The sequence below is a fragment of the Periplaneta americana genome, chromosome 4, assembly GCF_040183065.1.
Source record: "Periplaneta americana isolate PAMFEO1 chromosome 4, P.americana_PAMFEO1_priV1, whole genome shotgun sequence".
NCBI lineage: Eukaryota > Metazoa > Arthropoda > Insecta > Blattodea > Blattidae > Periplaneta > Periplaneta americana.
In genome coordinates, this window is record NC_091120.1 from 63,013,724 (window position 1) to 63,036,843 (window position 23,120).

At 34.5% G+C, this 23,120-nt stretch overlaps 1 protein-coding gene across 3 annotated transcripts in view; it reads left to right on the forward strand.

The window, feature by feature from the left end:
* LOC138697839 (atrial natriuretic peptide receptor 1-like) overlaps window positions 1-23,120 on the forward strand; it is a 2,249,689-nt gene that overhangs the window by 1,915,588 nt on the left and 310,981 nt on the right. For all 3 annotated transcript variants that reach the window (XM_069823402.1, XM_069823400.1, XM_069823401.1), the window contains one exon: window positions 19,786-19,954. In XM_069823402.1, coding sequence (XP_069679503.1) covers window positions 19,786-19,954 — 169 coding nt within the window. The remainder of the gene's footprint in view (window positions 1-19,785; window positions 19,955-23,120) is intronic.

Here is a 23,120-nt window from a genome sequence, read left to right on the forward strand (position 1 = left end):
TTTGAGGGAGAAACAGAAGTTAAGGGTGTTTGAGAATAAGATGCTTAGGAAAATATTTGTGGCTAGGAGGGATGAAGTTACAGGAGAAGAGAGAGTTACAAAACGCAGAACTGTAAACATTGTATTCTTCACTTGACATAATTAGGAACATTAAATCCAGACGTTTGATATGGGCAGGGTATGTAGCACGTATGGATGAATTCGCAAATGAATATAGTATTTTAGTTGAGGGAAAAAGATCTTTGAGGAGGCCGAGATGTAGATGGGAGGATAATATAGAACTGAATTTGAGGGAGGTGAGATATGATGGTAGACACTCGATGAATCTTGCTGAGGATAGGAATGGATGGCGGGCTTATGTGAGGGAGGCAATGAATCACAGGGTTCCTTAAAGGCCATTTGTGAAGGAAGTAAGCATATTAAAATAGTGACTTTTCGATTCTCATTTTACTTTCTAAATGACAATGTTTTACGCACATGTCAATATGTCTTGGAGGAGCGTGTGAGAAATTTTGCGAGCTTGTAGCTGGTTGAATACTTTTCTCACTAAGTAGGACAATATTCCACTGAAAGAGCTTACAGAATGAGGGGAAAAGGGAAATATAGCACTCTAAAATGTTTATAGAAGACATTAAGTTGAAAAACTGCCATTTTTACCTATAAGAGCGCCGAAGTTCGTTCACTTCATTCAAAACTTTCTGCAGTTGTATAAATCATACTTCATTAAAGTCGATTTTTCAGTTTCTGAAATGTTATTTAACATGTTTATATAAACATATCAAGAAATTATTACACTCGGCTCAATTTTCCAGATAGAGTCCAAACTGAAAGGAATTGAAAATCTGCATAGCTCCCGGGACCCAATTGGAAATTCAACTGTAAAGTTAAAAATATCAACGGTGTGCTAAAGCCATGTTGTAACAGGTGCAGTTGCCAGCTGCAGGACTGATCTGCCGTGTTGACCACAAACATTTATTTCCATAGTGCCGAGGTGAACAGAGGACCTCATTGTTTATATAATGGTTGGTGAAAACAAAATAGTAGGATCTGAAATGAGCTCATGTTTGTTAACTGCAGCAGACAATAAATAAATTAACAAAACACAACTAATGTTCGTAAAGCTGTAGTATATACAACAATCGAATAGATGGGAAATTTTGCAGAAGCCGAAAACGCTTGCAGTTCCTTCAATTGAAATCAAGTTTGACTATCAATAAAATATAATATATATTGCGGAGTGAAACAATGAAATTCTTCATTAATTCATCTCTCTCTGCTTCATCATTTCATTTCACTTCATTTCATCTCACTTTACATTATTTTACATCACTTTAATTTAAGCTCACTTTTCTTTTCATCTCACTTTATTATATTTAATCTCACTTTACTGCATTTCATCTCACTTTATTGCGTTTTGTCCCACTTTACTTCATTTCATTACGCTTTCTTTCATTTTATTTCACTTCATCTCATTTTACTTAATTTTACCTCACTTTATGTAATTTAATCTCACTTAATTCCATCTTACTTTGTATCATTTCATTTTACTTTATTTTATCTCGCTTCATTTCATCACACATTCCCTAATTTTATCTCACTTTACTTCTTTTCCTCTAACTTTACTTTATTTCATCTTACTTCACTTCATTTCATCTTGGTTTACTTCATTTCATGTCGCTTTACTTCACTTCATCGTGCTTTAATTAATTTCATCTCGCTACTTCATTTCATCTCGCTTTACTTATTTTCGACTGGCTTTACTTCATTTCATTTCGCTTCACTTCTTCATTTCATCTTGCTTTACTTCATTTCACCTTGCTTTCCTTCATTTCATCTCGCTTTACTTTTTTCATTTAATCTCTCTTTACTTCTTCATTTAATCTACCTTTACTTACTCATTTCATCTCGCTTTGTCTTTTCATTTCATCTCGCTTTACTGCTTCATTTCACCTCGCTTTTCCTCTTCATCTCACCTCGCATTCCTTCATTTGATCTCGCATTACTTCATTTCAATTCGCCTTATTTAATTTCATCTCACAGTACTTCATTTCACCTCATTTTACTTTATTTCATATCACTTTACTTAATTTCATTTCACATTACTTTTTCATTTTATCTCACCTTACTTCTTCAGTTCATCTTGCTTTATTTCTTAATTTCATTTTATTTTACTCGCTAATTGCATTTCCCTTTACCTCATCATTTCATCTCGCTTTACTTCTTCAGTTCATCTCTTTTTACTTCATTTCATCTCGTATCTCTCCATTTCATCTCGCTTTACTTATTTTCAATTCGTGTTACTTCATTTCATCTCGTGTTACTTCATTTCATTTCGCTTTACTTCTTAATTCCATCTTGCTTTATTTAATTTCATTTCACTTTACTTAATTTCACTTTGCCTCATTTCGTTTCATTTCATATTATTTCATCTAACTTCATAGTTATAAATTCGTCTCAGTTTGTCTTGCTGTGTCTCATACTGTCTCACTTCATCACCTGTTTTGCCGATGTCGTTCTTTGAACTTCTCTAGTTACTTAACGTAAGTCACAGAATCCCTTGAAATCGGTAGTTTGTTTTGATTCAAGCATACATTTCTGTAATAATGCCACAGATACCGAAAACACTCCGATAAAATGATGAATTGTTCTTGGACTCTCATGATTCGAAAGGCATGCTGTAACATTTGTAACATTCTTTATTTTCCATTTCAGTCCTTCCAGCTTGTTTCTTTCACGAAGAATATCGTTTCACTTTCTGAAGCAGTAATATGTTACAATATTAAAAAATATATATTTAATTACTTAATTCTGCTACAAAATTCAGTTAAGACAACCGGAAGAAAAATAGCAGTAGGTAAATTAATTTCTTTTGACACTGATGAAACACGATCCTCACTGTAATAAGTTTTATCTTCCTTTTCATCTTTTATAATTATGCAAATTCTTTGCAAAAGAACAGCTACACTCTCGATTTCTCTTGTTTTTTTAACGAGTAAAAACTTTGGTGAAAAGAATTTTTAAAGTCTTCTACTCCTCTGCAGTCTAAGCTTGTAGCGTAATAAATTTTAGTAACTGCTCCTCCGTCATGTCAGTTAACCAAATATAAGATAGAACGCACTAAATCATATCTTCTGCGTACCGCATTTCAAAAGTAGAGTATGTCAGTAAATCTGGAGAAGAAAGAAACATCTTCAAGAGGAGTTCTTAGGAGTCAAGAGGGTAAAAGACAATGTAGAGAGAAACTGAAGTCTTGAAATGTATATGGAAGAACTTCAAAAGTAAAATTCAACTAGCACGGACATACAGTATACAGTGAGGTTATTTCAGGGATGTCAAAGCGCCTACACTGCGTGTTCATACTACAAGCATTACAAATTCAACAATCCTCACTTTTTAGCAAGATGAAGTACTGTACAACCAACGCTCTTAAGGAAATCTTGTGCTGGTTCTTGAGAGCACGCAGTTCAGTCGCTTTCACATGCCTGGGTTAGGCCCTATTTATTTTTTATTGGGTTATTTTACGACGCTGTATCAACATCTAGGTTATTTAGCGTCTGAATGAGATGAAGGTGATAATGCCTGTGAAATGAGTCCGGGGTCCAGCACCGAAAGTACCCAGCATTTGCTCGTATTGGGTTGAGGGAAAACCCCGGAAAAAACCTCAACCAGGTAACTTGCCCCGACCGGGATTCGAACCCGGGCCACCTGGTTTCGCGGCCAGACACGCTGACCGTTACTCCACAGATGTGGACTAGGCCCTATTTAATGCGAGGTTCGACTTTTTTTCTTGAATGAAACCTTCCTTATTTTCCGTCACAAGCAGAACAGAAATCATGATGTGGAACAGAAATAAAAATTACTATTAGAATTAATATAATGATCTGATCACGACATAATAGAATCTCAGGTTGATAAAAACACATCTAACGCATGCTTAAATGGTATTATATATATATATATATATATATATATATATATATATATATATATATATATATATTTACACACAGAATAATAAATTTTACAGGAGAAAGAGTTCGTCCAAAAGGCTGGACTCGGGAAGAGTACCCAAAACGCTCATTGCAATTTCCGCGTTGAAATTGCAATACTTAAACGTTGACGAAAATAAGTAGTGCAACGACGATCACCAGTAATGGAGATCAAAATTTGGCCGATTTGAGATACCAAAACTTTAGCGTCATGACTCCAAGGACCGAAGGTCTCCACAGCAAAGGGGACAAAGATATAATTGTCTAAAAGATGAGCATATTTATTGACCTTTTTCTTCACGGCTAATTCAGCAGCAGATGCTGCGCGTCATGATCTGATATAAAAATTTTATATCGATAGAGAATATAATCTTGATTACAGCAACTGTTCGAAATGCTGCACATTCATATTTATAAATGTAACATTGTTTACTATAAATAGGGATATAATATGGAAAAGATTAATTACTGTAATATTATATATAATTTCTCAAATAGTATCTCTGTCCGGCAAACCGGGAGACCATGAAGGTCCAGAAATTTTACACATGACATTAGAAACGAATTAAAACAAACACAGAGATGAAAGAAATATAAAATTATATTAGAACTAATAAATACATGTGATTATTGAATATGTGAAGAGAGTCTTTCATAATTTTTATACGGCAATTTATGTCATATGCAAGGAACCCATCATTCTGAAATGTCTCTGGGTTCATTTAAACGATCTACCTCGAGCTCCAAAGAGAAGGCTTTTTACCTCCCTTGCATTTACAGGTGCGTTATGCTGTATGTCTCACTTAGGAGAGGAATACATGGTCAGTACCAGAACTCCTGATCCACGATCAATCTGTCTTCCTCGTATGTTTCACAGAAATATATTATAATTTAAATGTTGCATTAACAAAACTATTACACTTTCAAAACAGCTTCGAAGGCGAAAAAATGAAACTTTATTATTTGATATATTGACATTTACATTAGTTTCTTCTACATTTTTATTTATGTTTTTTCTAACAACGAGTTTCACATGTAGAGTTTCATGGACCCATGACAGAAATAAGATAAAATGAATTATTATCTTTTGTATATTTTAATGTTGTTGGATATTAATTCCCATTCATTTTGTTTTAGGTAGAATTGTGTTATTTCTAACACACTGCCTAATGTAGCAGTGTGATATTCGATGTTAAATGCAACAGAATTAAAAAAAAGCTGACCGAGGAAGAAACAAATTTAAAATGTTGAATAAAGGATATGAAATTAAATTTCAAAATATTATTTAAATATTTCCTCCAAACTAACTTAGAAAATAAATATTTTTGGTGCATTTCAATGTATTTTCAGTCCTTTAACATTTTATTTTACAAAATTTTCATGAGAAACGTAGAGATAAAGCAGTAGGTCTATCCACAAATATTATTTATTACACATAGTAAATCCCTATGTATAGCAAACTCTGTTACACTGTGTAGCCTATATTGTTGGTATCGTCCTAAGAAGCGTTCTGGTGCTTGATAAAATTTTGTCGGTTTACAAGCAAAACACTTTAATTAAAAATATGATTTCTGACAAAAAGGGATTTGAAAGTTCTTGACAATCCTTGAATCCTCAAAATATTATTTTCAGTAAGTTGTTTTTTATGTGTATTTCATTTTTCAAACTTAAGTTTATTCGCATACATTATGTATTCTATATACGCCTTTTTCTCAGAATTAATATTTTTGGCAATGCGTTTTGCTTGTAAACACGCAGTTAATGGATTAAGATTAATTTTTAATAAGAATACCAAGGAACGACGAATTCAATGATATGCACGAGCGCGTTCTTGCAGGTGATTTTAACCAGTAAGAAGCTATGTAGACTCCAAGCCAGATGGCCACTTGCCTCATTCTGTGGGACACTGTTTTACTTAGAAAATGAAAAAGCTTAATAACATTCTAAAGAAAATAGAACGGAAAAATGTGCGTTATCTAATACGTTATAATAAAGGTGAAACCGTACAGTATATTAATGACGAACTGAATAGTAGCAGGATCTGATTTTCTGAAGTGATAAGCCGTTAATTAGTTTTAATCATGAAAATCCTCACTAGTCCTACGAATGTATTCCATAGCTGCGTGAGTGGAGACCTCAATATGAAATGAGAGTTGCATCAGGTGTCTCTAAAGAAGCCCGCGAAAGATAACGAAATTCCTTGCCGGAAAGTGTTTCATGGGGAACTGTATAGATCCATACCCATTTTGCTTCAGAATTCATCCCGACATATCCGAAAACAAGAGCCAGAATGAGGGAATGTGCAGAGAGCACAAGTTTCTGATTAAGATAGAAGGAAGATTACTTCTACATGAATGATCAGAAGGAGTTCCAGACGAAAGGGATCATATTGTAACCTAATTAGGCATGTTTCTGCAAAACGGGTGCCACATTATATCGTTGAATATCAGGAAAGAGAATGACTCGAAATCTGTCATCGTGAAACACAATCACGGGTTAATTCATCGTGATCATGTGTGATATTTCAGCGAGATATTTCGGATGTGAAACGAGACAGCTGTCTTGTGTCAGGAATACGCTCGGATTCTCCTATATCCAAAGGGATTAGAATAATTTCTCCTCTGCTACTAAGGACGTGAAGTTTCTCTTCTGTGATACCAGAGGAATTGTTCTGCAGCATTGAGCGCCCCAATGACAAAATTTCATAGCGAAAATATTGCAACAATATCGTAAGAAGACATGTGAAGTACTCATTAAGAAAGAAAAATGTCGTGATTATTGTTTTTCCGAGAAAATAGATTCAAGCTCCAGAACGCTTCTTAGGACGATACCAACAATACAGGCTACACACTGTAACAGACTTTACTATACGAGTACACAGGGATTTACTATGTGAACTGAATAATATTTGTTAATACTGTTTTATCTATATGTTTCACATGAAAATTTTGTAAAAGAAAATGTTAAGGGATCCAAAATACATACATATATATATATATAATTTATTTCGTTTCTTCCTTTTCAAAAATTGCCCTACTTGATTGACGTACAAAATTATGTAAACGCTTCAGTATGTTAATGAAACATTATATTGTGTTATTTCATTCTAGCTTTTATTTTCGTTCAGTTTCCCGTTTATTTCTATATTCCGCTTCTATTAAAATCATTTCTGAACTGAGACGGATCACGAGTACTGCTCATTCGATCCTCAGTATTATTAAACATTATTTTATATACATTTTTTTACTTGGTTTGTATTATTTTACTCTTTATCTCTATTTTATATTCATATGTATTATAAAATGTAAATTTGTATTTTTACAATGAAAATAAATTTGAATTTCGAGATTCCGGAAATATTTTTACACATTTTCATTAGTAACTGTTGAGCTAGGAATACCTACCGATACGAGGCTCGTTCTCAATGTTTGTTTTGAAATTGTCATTATGTTTCCACCAGATATTTTCAGTGATTTTTTACATTTGTTAAACTGTAGAAAACAACTTCGTCGTTTCACTGACAGGATATATAATTTGTTCCCTCGTCGTACAAGAATTCTCTATTATACAGTTTCTATCATTTCCACTCTTTTTCAAGCAATAAATCTAACCTTTCACACTTGTAACGAACTCCACAACTGTTTATTAAAAATGGAGGGAATAAGTTGATTGACAAGTTTTTACCAACTCCCAATGTAGTGATGTAAATGGCAGGGGCGGTCCCTGATAAATTTGCCGCGAATTTCAATCTCAAGAGAATTTTAGAAACTGGTAATTTGCCGTAAAAGAAACAAATAAAAAATCTGAATTACAATGTGCGAACAAGCTGTCATAAATTTTTTAAATAAAAAGTGATAATCGCAAAGAAACATTTCAGAAATGTCTCACTCTATCCCAAAATTCATTGATATATTAAGTACACTCATTCTGGAGTAATTAATTTTTTCCTGCAAGAAAATCTAATTTTTCAATAGGTTTTCATAGACCTAACAGAAAAATTGTTACAATGATCCAGTTTGAAAGACGCAGAGTAGTAAAAAAAACTTAAATTTGCAAAGGAATTTGGTTTCTGTATGAACATAGAGAGTTTTCACATAAGTAAAGGACAAAAGTGAAACATCTCTTTTGAAAAGGTGTCCTTAAACTTTTGGTAGAAGCTGTACTGTATGACCCTTCCCTCACACCGCAAGTTCAGCGGAATTTTCTGCTACACTCCTTGCATAGTTAGACCGCCGTTTCTATGGAAACGACTTTCTTTTTTAAAGCCTTTTTAGTAGGGGAAATGTCTGTAAACAACTTAAATATTAATACAAATGTAGTCAATCGCAGTGGAATAACCGTTAGTATGTCTGACTGTGAAATGAGCGGGACCGGTTTCAAACCCTGATCGTGACGAGTTGTTTGGTTCAGGTTTTATCGGGGTTTTCACTCACCCCATTAAGAGCAAATACTACGGCATTATCACCTCCACGCAGAAAGTAAATAACAATGTGAGTTGATAAAGTGTTGTAAAATAAGCACATTAAAATACTAATGTATTTCACGTGTCTTCTTCTTGTCCTTTAATATATTTTGGTATCTCCGAAGATTATTCTGAAATGCTCGAATATTTCTTATTACGAAATGTTGGAAAGATTTGTGGGATATTTTCTTTCTCAACTACATAAACTCGACGCAATATACTATACACAGTTCTCAATTAGAAAAAAACACAATAACTTGCAGTACATTACGCAGAAACATGTAATCCATTTTCCCAAACAATTATTAAAAAAAATTATAATAGTTTGTACTACATTACGAAGGAATGGGTAATCTCTTTAGTGTTTCCAAACAACTAGAAAATATATAATAATTTGGACGCACTATTCAATGCAGGAATGAGTAATCCCTTCAGTAGCTCACAACTGACTGTGCTGAATTATACGCATGCAACTTCCGACAAACGCCCTTGAACTTCGGCGCGTACGATATGCGCTCTGCGGAAGACAACGTCTCTGTAAGTCCTGTGTCGTCGTATACGGATGACTCTGTAGAATGTTTGAAATACTACACCAATAATTGAACATTTATAACTCAAACACAAATGATTACAGAACTAGCAGTTTGAACACATATCCTGTGTTTTTATGGATTTTAAACGTTTAAGTTCTAATTCTCGACACTAGCACCACGAACAGGTCCACACCTGCGGAGTAACGGTTAGCGAGTCTGGCCGCGAAACCAGGTGGCTCAGGTTCGATTCCCGCTTGGGGTAAGTTACCTAGTTGAAATTTTTTCGGGGTTTTCCCTCAATCCAATATGCGCAAATGTTGTGTAACTTTCGGTCTTGGAACCTGGACTCATTTCACCGGTATTATCACCTTCATCTCATTCAGACGCTAAATAACCTAAGTTGTTCATAAAGTGTCGTAAAATAACCTACTAAAGAAACCACTAACAGATGGCCATTTTTTTCTAAGGAACAAAGTAGAAGAAATACATTTGTTCTACGAACATAATACTAAAATGCGAGGAAGGTTTGTGATGTGCAATTTTGGACGAATTCAGTATTTTATCAAAATAGATTCGAATTTCAAACAGTCCATACCAAAGCTGCTATATAAACAGCATGGATGGCAATATGTTTGGAATGTTGGTATGGTAAATAGCGAATATACACAGCTTTATGGGCTGGAAACGCGAATCAATTACCGTTGATAGGATTTCAATGGACATGACAGTGCCCGTAGTGCATGCCTATAGATGCGCCGCGGGTTTATTTTTCTCGTCACTCTTCACAAACACGAAACCTATTTCGGTCTGGAATTTCTATCGAAGCATGAAACGTAATTAATTTTTACTCTGTACATCACGTAGACTCAGTTATCATAAAAAATAACTTATATGCCACGTTCTCCATCTGACGCTGGACGTTCATCATAACCTTGGGGAAAATCTCAGAAATGAACCAAACCAGGTAATCAGCTCAAATCGGTCTCGCTATTTAAACTCCAGACTTCGCCAACAAATTTATTAGATTCTTATATATTGCCTGTAATAATTTTCTAATAATCTCTATAGATCTTTACAATTTGATATATTATTTTTAATGTACCGAAGTACATATGATATTTCCATGCAGATATTCTGCGTCATCATACGATGAAAGAGTAATGGAACGGAGAAAAATTCTCTCCGGCGCCGGGATTTGAACCCGGATTTTCAGCTCTACGTGCTGATGCTTTATCCACTAAGCCACACCGGATACTACCCCGGCGTCGGACAGAAACGTCTCAGATTAAGCTCCAACTCTTGGGTTCCCTCTAGTGGTCGCCCTCTGCACTACGTCATAGATGTCTATGTTCGACGCCGGGGTGGTATCCGGTGTGGCTTAGTGGATAAAGCATCAGCACGTAGAACTGAAAACCCGGGTTCAAATCCCGACGCCGGAGAGAATTTTTCTCCGTTCCATTACTCTTTCATCGTATGATGACGCAGAATATCTGCATGGAAATATCGTATGTACTTCGGTACATTAAAATAATATATATGATATGCGTAAAATCACTTCGTGATTTAAGACGGCGCTTATTCCGTCGGATCCCGGCCAACTAGTCACTCATAACGAGTGCACCTCAGCACATGTGTGGACTTCGGTCCTACGTTCATAGACATCTATGACGTAGTGCAGAGGGCGGCCACTAGAGGGAAGCCAAGAGTTGGAGCTTAATCTGAGACGATTCTGTCCGACGCCGGGGTGGTATCCGGTGTGGTTTAGTGGATAAAGCATCAGCACTTAGAGCTGAAAACCCGGGTTCAAATCCCGGCGCCGGAGAGAATTTTTCTCCGTTCCATTACTCTTTCATCGTTTTACAATTTTAGTTCAGTTATGAATATCGGTAACTGTATTACATCGTTAACAATTTTAAGTCCTATATTTTGACACCTTCTTAGATTTTCACATACTTCAGGTCATGATCTCCTAATAACATTCGTAGATCTTCACAATTTCGTTTCAGTTTTCCAATAACTTTTTATGTGCATATGTTTTTCTTAGCCTTTTACATATTTCAAGTCATAATTTCTAAATAATCTTCATAGATTTTTACAATTTTAGTTCAGTTTGCGAATATCGACAACTTTCTTACATTTTTAACAATTTTAAGTCCTACATTATTATACCTTCTCAGATTTTCACATGTTTTAGGTCATGATCTCCTAATAACATTCGTAGATCTTCACAATTTCATTTCAGTTTTCCAATAACTTCGTATGTTTATATATTTTTCTTAAACTCTTATATGTTTCAGGTCTTAATTTCCAAATAAACTTTATAGATCTTTACAATTTTAGTTTAGTTTACGAATATCGGTAATTATCTTACATTGTTAACAATTTTAAGTAATATATTTTGACATCTTCTAAGTTTTTCACATATTTCAGGTCATGTTCTCCTAATAACATTCATAGATGTTTACAATTTTATTTCAATTTTCGAATAACTTCTCTTGTTTCTATATTTGTCTTAGACTTTTACACATTTAAGATCATAATTTCGAAATAACTTTCGTAGGTCTACACAACTTCAGTTAAGTTTTGGTACAGCTGTCCTATATTATTGCATTTTTAGTTTGTTTATTCTGATACCTTCTCACACTTGCTCATAAGCAGGGAAAGGATTTATATGTAAATACATATTTACTTATAAAGCTAATATAATTTATATTTTGCATTATCTTTATGTTTCACAATGTGTAGGGTTGAAAAATCCTACTTTTATTTTCCATATTTTTCCATATTTTAGAGTTTAGTACATATTTTCGTTAATTTCCATATATTTTCCATATTTCATATAAAACAGTCCATATTATATTAGGTTTAACAATAAAACAAAACAAAATTCCATTAACTTTTAAAAATACATTTCAACAATAGAGATTTAAACACATGTTCAGTAATCCCTTTAACATCAGAGTTATTTGAAAATTAGCAGTCCTATCAACAATGGGAAAGTAAGTTACAAAACTGTATTAATTTAATTTAAAATTTTTAACAGACTTCAGTTGTGCAGCTCAACAGTTAAATGCCAGTCAGAGTACACATAGGTTCAGTTTTGTAAATCATACTATAAAGACGGTAAATATGCCAAAAGTACGTCATTCAGTCAATTTAAAATCAAAACTAACAAGTTACATTTCAGAATTTAAAGAAGATGGTTTATCAACTGACAATAAAATATTATTTTGTAATTTGTGTCAGTGTGCAGTATCATCTACACAAAAGTTCCTGGTGCAACAACACATTACAACTAGTAAACATCAGGCCAACAAACAACTAAATTCCAAGCAGAGACAATTGTTTTTAACACAACCAACAACATCGAATGTAAGATCTGAGTTTAACATCGACCTGTGCCGTTCTCTCATCTCTGCTGATATTCCTCTCTACAAACTAAAGAATAAGGTCTTCAGGGAATTCCTTGAAAAATATACTCAACATACAATCCCGGATGAGTCAACACTTAGGAAGACGTATGCTCCATCCATCTACGATGAGACAATACAGAAGATAAGAGATGAAATTAAAGATAGTTCAATTTGGGTTTCCATTGATGAGACTCCCGACAAAGAAGGTAGACTTGTTGGTAATGTAGTTATCGGTTTGTTAAGTGAACAATATTCTGAACGAATTCTTTTACATTGTGATGTTCTAGAAAAGTGCAATAACAAAACTATAGTTAAACTGTTCAACGAAGCTATGGGTATCCTGTGGCCAAAGGGTATTATGTACGATAATGTGTTATTCTTTATTAGCGATGCTGCCCCTTATATGGTCAAAGCTGGACAAGCATTATCTGTTGTATATCCTAAATTGACTCATTTTACTTGTGTGGCGCATGCATTTCATCGTGTGGCAGAAGTGGTCAGAGACAATTTCCCTAAAGTAGATTTGTTGATTTCATCAGTGAAAAAAGTATTTCTCAAAGCTCCCAGTAGAGTTAACGTGTTGAAAGAAATGTACCCTGAAATTCCATTGCCACCAAAGCCAATTTTAACTAGATGGGGTACATGGCTAGAAGCAGTTGAATATTATGCCGAACATATAGACTCTATTAACAATGTTCTCCTTGCATTGGACTCTGAAGATGCAGTCTCAATTGATACTGCGAAAACAGTTACCTGTGACATAAGTGTGAAGAATGACTTAGCTCACATTCAGCATACATTTTCATGCATCATAAAAACGCTCAAAAGTCTCCAAAATAGGCACCTTTCACTATCTGAAAGTTTTGAAATTATAAATAGTACTGTGGAACAACTGAATCGTGGTAGAGGTAAAGTTGCAGATGCAGTAAGAGCTAAGGTGGACACTGTACTTTCAAAAAACCCTGGATATGAAGAACTACAAAAGGTTGTTGCTGTGATGAGTGGTGAATCAACAGTGAAGATTAACTTGGACTTATCCCCAGCAGACATTGTGAAATTGAATTATGTACCAGTTACTTCTTGTGACGTCGAACGCTCTTTTAGTCAGTATAAATCTATCCTCAGAGACAATAGAAGAAGATTCACTTTTCAGCACTTGAAAGAAATGTTTGTAACCTATTGTTATGGTAACAGACAATAAAAATTGTGTTTTGTTGAAACTACATTGGAAGATAAGGTACGTCCATTATATTTTTTGTTTAGTTTGATTAAAATGTACCAATATTTAACGTACATAGTCATTTTTTTTATAATTTTAAGTCCATATTTAATTCCATATTTTGGTAAAAATCCATATTTAATTCCATATTTTGGTAAAAATAACTACATATATATTTACATATTTCATATATTTTTAGTCCATATAAATCCGTTCCCTGCTCATAAGTGTTGCTTAGTCCGCAGTCGGAAGACAGGCTGGAAGCTCATGAGTCATGAGTGACACCAATAAGGCATCATAATAATGAGGGAGGGAGGTCAGTTCATGTCATCAGATCATAATTTCCTAATAACATTCTTAGATCTTCACAATTTTATTTCAATTTTGCAATAACTATTATGATACATCTTCACTTCAGATCTTAATCTATCCAGCACACTGACGCTTAACCTTGACTTTAGGGGACATGCCATTAAAAATGTCAACTTTTTCCCTAATAATTTTTTAACCAAATTTTGAGAGCATATTTACTATGTAAAGGACTGACAAAATCCAAATTTCGAATTCCCAAACGTTTTTGGTTTTTGATTTTATTTTAATTTTTTCTATTCTCAATTTTTAAGTTTCGTTTTTTTGGTTACATTCACAAGACAGAGAAACATTTTTATCCATTCATTTCATGAAATGTCTCATTTATTCACTTTGAAAAAATGGTTTGAAATTTTAAAAATGTTATTTTTTTCTATAATTCATGAAACAAATATAATAATAAAATAAGCTAATAGCATTTCCCACAAAATAAATGCATAGCAACATGCAGCTACCTCATAAATACTTGCAGTAAAATTGTATCCAGATTGATTAATATTTGGCATAAAAAAGGTTGTGTTGAATGATGAAAAATAGCCTTACGGAAAATGGATTTGAAAGTAAAAAGAATATTTATGCAAAATAAAATTCTAATCCGCTACATTAATCCAGTAACTTCACGGAGCCAACTTTAGAACAAAAAGTTACTATATTTATAATCATAAATTTGTAAAACATAATTCTTTGATAAAAAATAATTTTGACAGCTCTTTAAATGCCACCCTCCTTATAGCCTTAATTTAAAAAAAAAATAAACATATTTGTAATCAGAATTGAACTAAATCCATCTTGAATATGAAAATATACATTCTAAAGTAGTGAAATAGCCTATAAAATGTATTGGAAAATTTTCATGATTTTCAGTAGAATCTCCCCTTAATAAAATTGGTTTTCATAGGAAAAGTTAACTGTTTGTAAGTGTATATACTGTCTATCTCATGAAAGCGAGCTGGATCCAAAACAGTCTATATAATTCTACTACTTCCATTCCTTTATAGCCAACTAACCTTCTCGTGTCATTTACTAAATTTATTAACTCAAATTGTAAATGAGGTAGCATGTCTTTAATCTTCAGAGCTGTCATGAAAAGAGAAAACTTATTTTGCTGCTCATAAAAAGTGTTTAACAAACTTCAAACTTTTATTTCCAACGACATTTTGGTATATATCGACTTCAAGCACATCATAATTCCGCTTTAAATTACTATTTTCTGCACATGACTTTCTTCACAGATTGACCTAGCACATTGCTCAATTTTTCTATTTGTAGTCTTTAAGAATTAATAATAAAGCACACAATTGAAGGGTTCAGAGCCATAGTGGGCCAAGCGCCATACATTAAAAACGAAGTAAACAAGAGTTAAAATTAAATAAATGTCATAATTCATTGAAACTTATAGCAAGTAATATAAAGTATGCATATTACAACTAAATGATATGTCAATCTTCATCAAACTCTGGTATTCACTCAACTTTAACCCTTGCTTTCTCCGTTCTTATTAAATGGCGCTTGGCCCACAATGGTTTTGAACCCTTCAATTCATAGTTAAATTCGATTCTCTACTTACGATCTTGGACATTCATTGGAGCTAGTGGTCGCCTTGTTCAGTAGGAAGCAAACTGTCTTATAATTCCCTCCCTAACGTCTTGTAGAAGGGATTTATTTATTTATTTATTTATTTATTTATTTATTTATTTATTTATTTATTTATTTATTTATTTATTTATTTATTTATTTACTTATTTATTTACTTACTTATTTACTTATTTATTTATTTATTTACTTATTTATTTATTTATTTATTTATTTATTTATTTATTTATTTATTTCACGAGGGCTGGACCCGGGATGCATCCTTGCACTTAGGTCCTTTAGATCCATTGTATACCCTATATGCGATGATTGTCTAAGTTCGGCAAACATTAGTAAATTCGACCCTGACAGGCGGGTCATTCTTTCTGGACCCTCCTGTGAATAAGATTCCTTTATCTACTGACGATCCAGAACCCAGATCCTTTAGCTACACGCCTTCATAATTAAATCAGTATCGGAAACCCGTATTATTTCTAGACATCATTTCAGCTCATTTGTAACACTATAGGTGATAGAGGAAATGAGGAGGACGTAGGTAGTGTTGGTGAAATTAAAGAAGGAAACGGAAGTACCCAGAAAAAAATCTCTGCTACATCTTTTTTGTCCACAAGAAATTTCGCCCAGATATGACCGAGAATCGAACATGAAGTATGTATATTTTATCATTAACAGAAGTTGAAGATTGACTGAAAATTCAGCCATACTCATTACTCACGTATATAATTTTTTTTTTTTTTTTTCCATTTCATACAGTACATTAATCTAGACAATGGGTGTCCAAACGCCTACAGAACCAGGAGATATTGCACGTCAAGCATGCTCTGCTAAGGTCAATAACTCTCCATAGGAAAAACGACCTTAAAGAATATGCGCTCCGGGTTGCTTACGCCAGGGGTTACCTCGTACGAGTTACAATTGGACATCTATGATCTAGCTAGACATTATGCGACTTCCGTCATGACCCAATCAACTCATGCAGAATGCAGTAAGTTCTGTTCTTCAAAATTCGGATTATGTAAATGAAAATACCTCACTACCAAAGTGATAGTTAGGAGAATAATTTCAACTGTTTCAAGCATGCAGCTCTATCTGCTTTCAAGTGGCGAGGAATTCATGAAGGATTTGCATTCCAAGCGAAGAACAACATTTAACAGAGCTATTTCATTACTAATGCATTCGTCTGTGAGTACACTATACTATAGGAACATTCGAGTACAAACTGTAATTGAAAAGTGCTGCTATTCATATTATTCAAAATATGAAACGTGTTTTGTGATCATTAATTTTGTTTTACATTGTTACTCTTTCGTTTTCCTCTTTGTTTACATATTTGTCCCCTTTGTTTTTTTCTTCCGGTGTCTTCACCTTTCACCGTCCATTCTGTTCTTTCACCCTGTTGTTTCCTTCTTTCCTTAGTTACTTGGTTTCTTCCCTGATTGCTCCTTTTTCCGTTCCTTATTCTTTCTTTCCTTCTTTAGCTACAATATCGTTTTTTTTCTTCTCTTGTAGTTCATTTCCTTACACGTCTCTTTCATCTTCCGCGATTACTTCTGCACTTTTTTCGCTGCTACTTGTTCCTTCTTTCATTGCTATTTCCCCTTTTCGGTTACTACTTTCATTTTCCGTTGCTACTTTTCTTTTTGCGTCGTTTCGTTTGCTTTGCTTCTTTTCTTTTTTCGTTGCTTCTACACTTTTACCGTTGCCTACTTTTCCCTTACCATTGCTATTTTTCTTTTTCCGTTGCTACTTTTATTTCAGCATTGCTACCTATTGCTATTTCTACTTTTCTTTTTCCGTCTTTTCCTTCCTTTTTCCGACATTTCTTTTCCTTCGCTTCTTTTCCCCCCCGTTGCTTTTCTTTCACCGTTGCTACTTTTTTGCTTTACCTACTTTTCTTTTTAATTTGCTATTTTTTTTTCTTTCTCAGTTGCTACTTTTCTTCTTCAATTGTTTTTTATACTTTTCCGTCGATTCTTTTCTCTTTCCGTTGTTTCCTTCTTTTCTCTGTCGCTTTTTCTCTTCCCCTTCAATATTTTTTCTCCGTTACTTTTCTTTTAACCACGCTTCTATCTTCCTCTTTTTACTTCTTTTCTTCCCCCATTGTTTTATGCTTCCAACGTCTCGCTCTCTCCCTTTGCTGCTCCCTTTCTGCATTCGTTGTTTCTTCTCTAACCCTGCCTGTTTTCTTCTTCCTTGGACTTGTACTCTTTCCCTGTTGCTTGTGAAAAATTTACAAATTATTTTTCGAAACCATGTGGCCTTCAATTATGTACGTATTGTTTGTTGTTTAGTCAACTGTCCGAAGACAGATCTGAACCTCACAAGTGACACTAATAAAGCATCGCTAATGAGGCAACTAAGTCAGGAGATAATGGTGTAGGGTGTCCAGTTCCTTTCCCAATCCATTGCACACATCGCTGGCTAGTTAACATACAATATTACACTAATCAGACTTCAGATGCATACAAACAATTGTTCTTCTTCTGACGCATATAGTCATAGGAGATGTACTGTCACCTAAAACAGTAACATTGTGATTTATTAACTCTGTACTTCGACATCTGAAATTTTGTTATTTTACAATCCATTATTTGTATAATTATGTAAGATATTGCCTGAAGATGCATTTAAACAATTGTGATATGAATTCCAGCAAGCCATTGCACAACCTATTTAGTATAAAATGTTAAAAAAACGTTTTCACTCATTTTATTCATCATATCAATAGAACATTGTAATGCCAATATTATTATATTATTTGAATTAAGTTGAAAGTTGTAACCCTAATATACTGGTATGAATTTGTATATACTAGCTGAACTGTAAGTATTGACATCAATTTCAGGAGGTTATTCTTTGAGATATCGTCGCCTTAGAGTGTAAACCTGCTAACTGCCAAAGAGAAAATTTTACACGGGAAGCAAAAAAGTAAGTTTAAATTAACTCTGAAATTTTAGGACCAAATCCAAAGTACAGATGGCATTTGTACCTGTATTTTGTATTTGGTCCTAAAGTTCCAGAGTTAAGTTAAAGTCAGTTTTTTGCTTCCATTGTAAAATTTTCTTTTTGGCGGTTAGCAGGTTTACATTCTAAGCCGACGATATGTCAAGCAAAATAATTTAAAACAGTAATTTCGCTCGTTTTTGCTTCCTTTCCGAAATAAAAATTGTTTTATATGGAACATTTCATAGCGTGTTTTGTGAAGCCATTGATTTAATTTTCAATATGCTCAGCTAGTTTAAGAGAGCAGTGTATTATAATAATAAATTATTGAAGGAATTTAAGTCTTGCCCTTTAAATGTCCAGAAATTTGATCCGAACAAATATACCTTTTCGTTCTGCGAATGAATTTTTCTATGTTACATTTGTTCCTACAAAATTTCTGCACATTTAAAAGTAAAAACCAAATTTTTTTTAATCATTTATTATCATAATACAGTGCTCTCTTAAATTGACTGAGAATTTGGGGAATTCAATTAATGACTTTCCCAAAACATGCTATGAGATGTTTCCTATGAAAAAATTTTTATCTTGAAATGAAGCAAAAACGAGCAAAATTTTATTAAGCTTTTTGTTTGAAATACCTCAAAGACTAACCTGCTGAAATTAATAATATTACTTACGGTTCAGTCTGTATTAAAATTTGTATTGACTTTAACTAAAAATTTAATATAAGTTAAATACGTTATTATATAATATTCTTAATATAGGCCTACAACTAGCAAAACTCCGTTGTAGGAGGTTACTAAACCTTGTCGCTGTGCTGAAGGCGGAGTCTGTAGTTTCCCTCTATTAATCTGAACCATTGTCACTACAGATTGACAACTCATCTGACGCATCACTGCTATCAGTACGCGCTACTATTGGCTGACAATTAGGAAGGAGGAGGTGAATAGTATAGTGTCACTCTTTAAGATTGACGCATGCGCAGAGCAACGGAGTGTTGTAAGTTGTTCCCCTATGTAGAAAATGTTGTAGTACAAGTATACCTTATTCACCACATCAACAGAAAACTGTAAATTCCAGTATTTTTATTTTTCATTTAGTTATAAACTTCCGTAAAATAGGGATTATAATCTAAAAAATAATATAAAAAACACATAATATGAAACAAAGTAAATGCTGTGCAAGTGAAATCGATTACATTACAAAATATCATAAATAGTGAACTCATTTTGAAGCATGCAAACGTGTTTTTGTGTTGCAGAGATCGTGGAGAATGTGAAGAACGGGCAGAAGCTGAGTTTCCGTCCCACAGTGGACGAGCTGACCTGCGAGGAGGAGGTCGTGAACTTGATGCGACGCTGCTGGGCGGAGGAGGCCGCCGACCGCCCCGACTTCCACGCGCTCAAGGCCGCCATCAGGAAGCTCAACAGGTGAGTGAGTACGATACGCTTCACGCGCTTCTCCAGCACCCTGCTTCTTCATGAAACTGGGATAACTTATGCGGATAGAAAAATGTCTGCCTTACATGGGCAGTTTTCGTGATGTTTCAATGCAGCAAGCGGCACCAAGTCGTATAGCTTGAAGGTTAAAATGTAGATGGTCAAATACTGTAATACCATTAGGTCTTTTTTGAATATCAATTCGTTGTTTCTTGTTCTTCATCAGCTGATCTAGTTGAGTGGATTAGGTAGTGGGTATTCAGTGAATCCGAAAGTAGAATTCTCTGACTTCCGGTTTTTTATTTAGGGTAGTAAAATACGGTAAAAATTCGGTGTATTTTCAAAAATATTTTTGTCCTATAGTTAGTCTTTAAATATTATATGGAGAACTATTTCATAATGTTACATGCGTCATAGTGTTCTTATTTTCCCTTTCTACGTCATTTTAGAGCATAAGTCACAGTGGCTTCTTAAATGACACACCCAAAATAGAGTAATAATCATCCTTTTTTTTTTTAAATTCTCTGAAGGTGATAATGCCGGTGAAATGAGTCCGGGGTCCAGCACCGAAAGTTACCCAGCATTTGCTCGTATTGGGTTGAGGGAAAACCCCGGAAAAAACCTCAACCAGGTAACTTGCCTCGACCGGGATTCGAACCAGGGCCACCTGGTTTCGCAGCCAGACGCGCTGACCGTTACTCCACAGGTGTGGACTCTTACATGTTCTGTCCATTGTCGCATAATGGTTTTATATGAAGTGCAGTACAAAATAATAGACACTCCACATTCTTTAGTAGGCACAGGGATATCATAATTTTTCTGTATGTGACTAGTAGGTTAGGTAACGGTGACTAAGGGCGGGTTAGGAACGATCTTTGCACGTCGGCCATACTGAGTCTGTTGTGCACCCCGAATTTATGGCATTAATGAGGATGAGGTGTACCAGCTTACCGACCACATGTGACCCCCCCTCCCGCCCTAAATTCATACAGCCAAAGTGACCAAGTAGCGCAGGATCTATTTCGACGGCCCTTCCGAGGTGTCGAAACGCCCTTGGAAGTGCTCTTAAGGAGTGAATCCTGGCAGAGATATTGCGGCACGGTTGCGGAGAGGACCTGTCCCCCCCCCCCGTAAGCGAAAATATGCGTCTTGATCCGTATATGTCTATGGAATGAGATGGAGATAAATTATGTGAAATCTAAATTCTTTTTCTACATGGCAGGGGAAGGGAAATGGACCGTTGCAATGAAAACCACAACCCGCCATTTGTCTAAGTAACTATGGAAAACCAAAGGTTTGGTCAGTTCGGTAATCGAATCACGGACCTCCCGAATGCGAGTCGCATTATATGCAACATTTATATAATAGTCTTATAAAGATTGTCATTCGGATCTATAAATGAAACCAGCTCAGTCTTTAATTCAGTATTTCGTGATTATAGTATGGAAGCCAGTTTATTGTATGTATAGTATGAGACCGTATTTTATGTATTAGTGTTTCAGTGTGCTAGAATTCATACTATATGTATGATTGAATCGTAATGGGGAGGAGCTGTATAGTTCTGTAAAATTTAATTCATACTTCGTCATGGAATAAGTAATGTAAATAATATTACTGAATTTGTACAGAACTGACAATGCCTGTAATCGAAAAGTACAGAAAATACTTCAGAGTTACTTTTAACACCAATATAAATCCGCTAATGTGAAACTTTCAACGTTTCAAACGTTCTCCAGAATATTTTCTTCAAGTACCAGGGCTAAAAAATTAAACTCTCCAATAATATCGTAACGGTTTTTTAACTTAACTAATTCTCAACATATCTTCCGCCTACTCAAGGTGAAGTGTTTTATACACTTCGCCTTTCATCTACAAAAATCGACAGGAACCTTGGTGGCAGATATATATTAGGATAATGTGTCACCTGGCGGTTAAAATTTACAGGGGCTCTGTCATGCTGGAAGAACATGTCCATGCTGTTATCTAGGGGAACTTTCTTCGAGAACAGTGCAGCCCTCAAACGATCTCAGAAGAGCGACACGTACTATTCCTTTGTAGACTACGTAGTCAACAGTACATAGTAAAGATGAACAAAACTAACTGCCGCTCTCGCTCGCTGTGTTCGTTGCATTTATCCTTCATGTCTCGTCTCGTCATTCTCATGCGCTTCGAGTCTTGCTCATCATTCTCGAAATAGCATTTGGTTGGTGTGGAAAGATTTCGTAACTTTGAATAGCATACATAATTGAAATAAATAACATTATAAATGTTTAAATGAGGCAAAAGGACAAAACAGAACAGTATCTTAGTTATCAAAATGTTCTGGTTCTATTATAAATATTACTTATGGTTATATAAATAGAAAAAAAAACAATTCTCAAGTAAATTTGTATTTCTAAGAAACATAAAACATAACGTTAATATCTTTTTACTTGAGATTGCACACTTGATCTCAAACATATGAAAATAAAATTCTTAGTCTTTTAATAAGGGACTAGTAATTAAATAAAGATTGGGGAACGGATTATTATACACTGAAAGGTAGAGATGATGTTTCAAATAGGCTATTTGATTGTTTATACATATATAACAGTTGCCAAAGTAGATAAAAGTTCAGTCAGGTATAAACAACTGTGGCGATTCAAGGCTGCTTGACGTTCGGGACTTCGGGAGTGATCAATCTCGGTGTCTCCAAACACTCACAAGCATTCTTTACGTCAACGAGGCGACGTATACAACATTGTCGTGTGGGTTTTCGGCATTGCGGGCGCTGTTAGTCTTGCTTTCTCGATCGTTGTCCATCTCTAGTACATAGTCATTTTCCGTTCCTTCATACCATTAAGGCTTGTCTCGCGTAATATTCAAACAGCTGTGTCTCCACACTCATTGAAAACTGTGCACATGTTTATATGAACTTTTTTACTCGCAATAGCCCATATTAACCACCTCCAAAAGTATTTACTATTCCCCTGAGTCACTCTGTATATCTGTTCATTCTTTCATACATCCATCCACTCCATATATCCATATACTTTTTAATGCATTTTTCACTCTTCCATGTATTTATTTTTTAGCTTTTCATGCATTAACTTACTCTGTACATTTTAGCCGTTCAGAGCAGAAGTGGTGTAAGTCACAATTGGGTGATGAGGTTTAA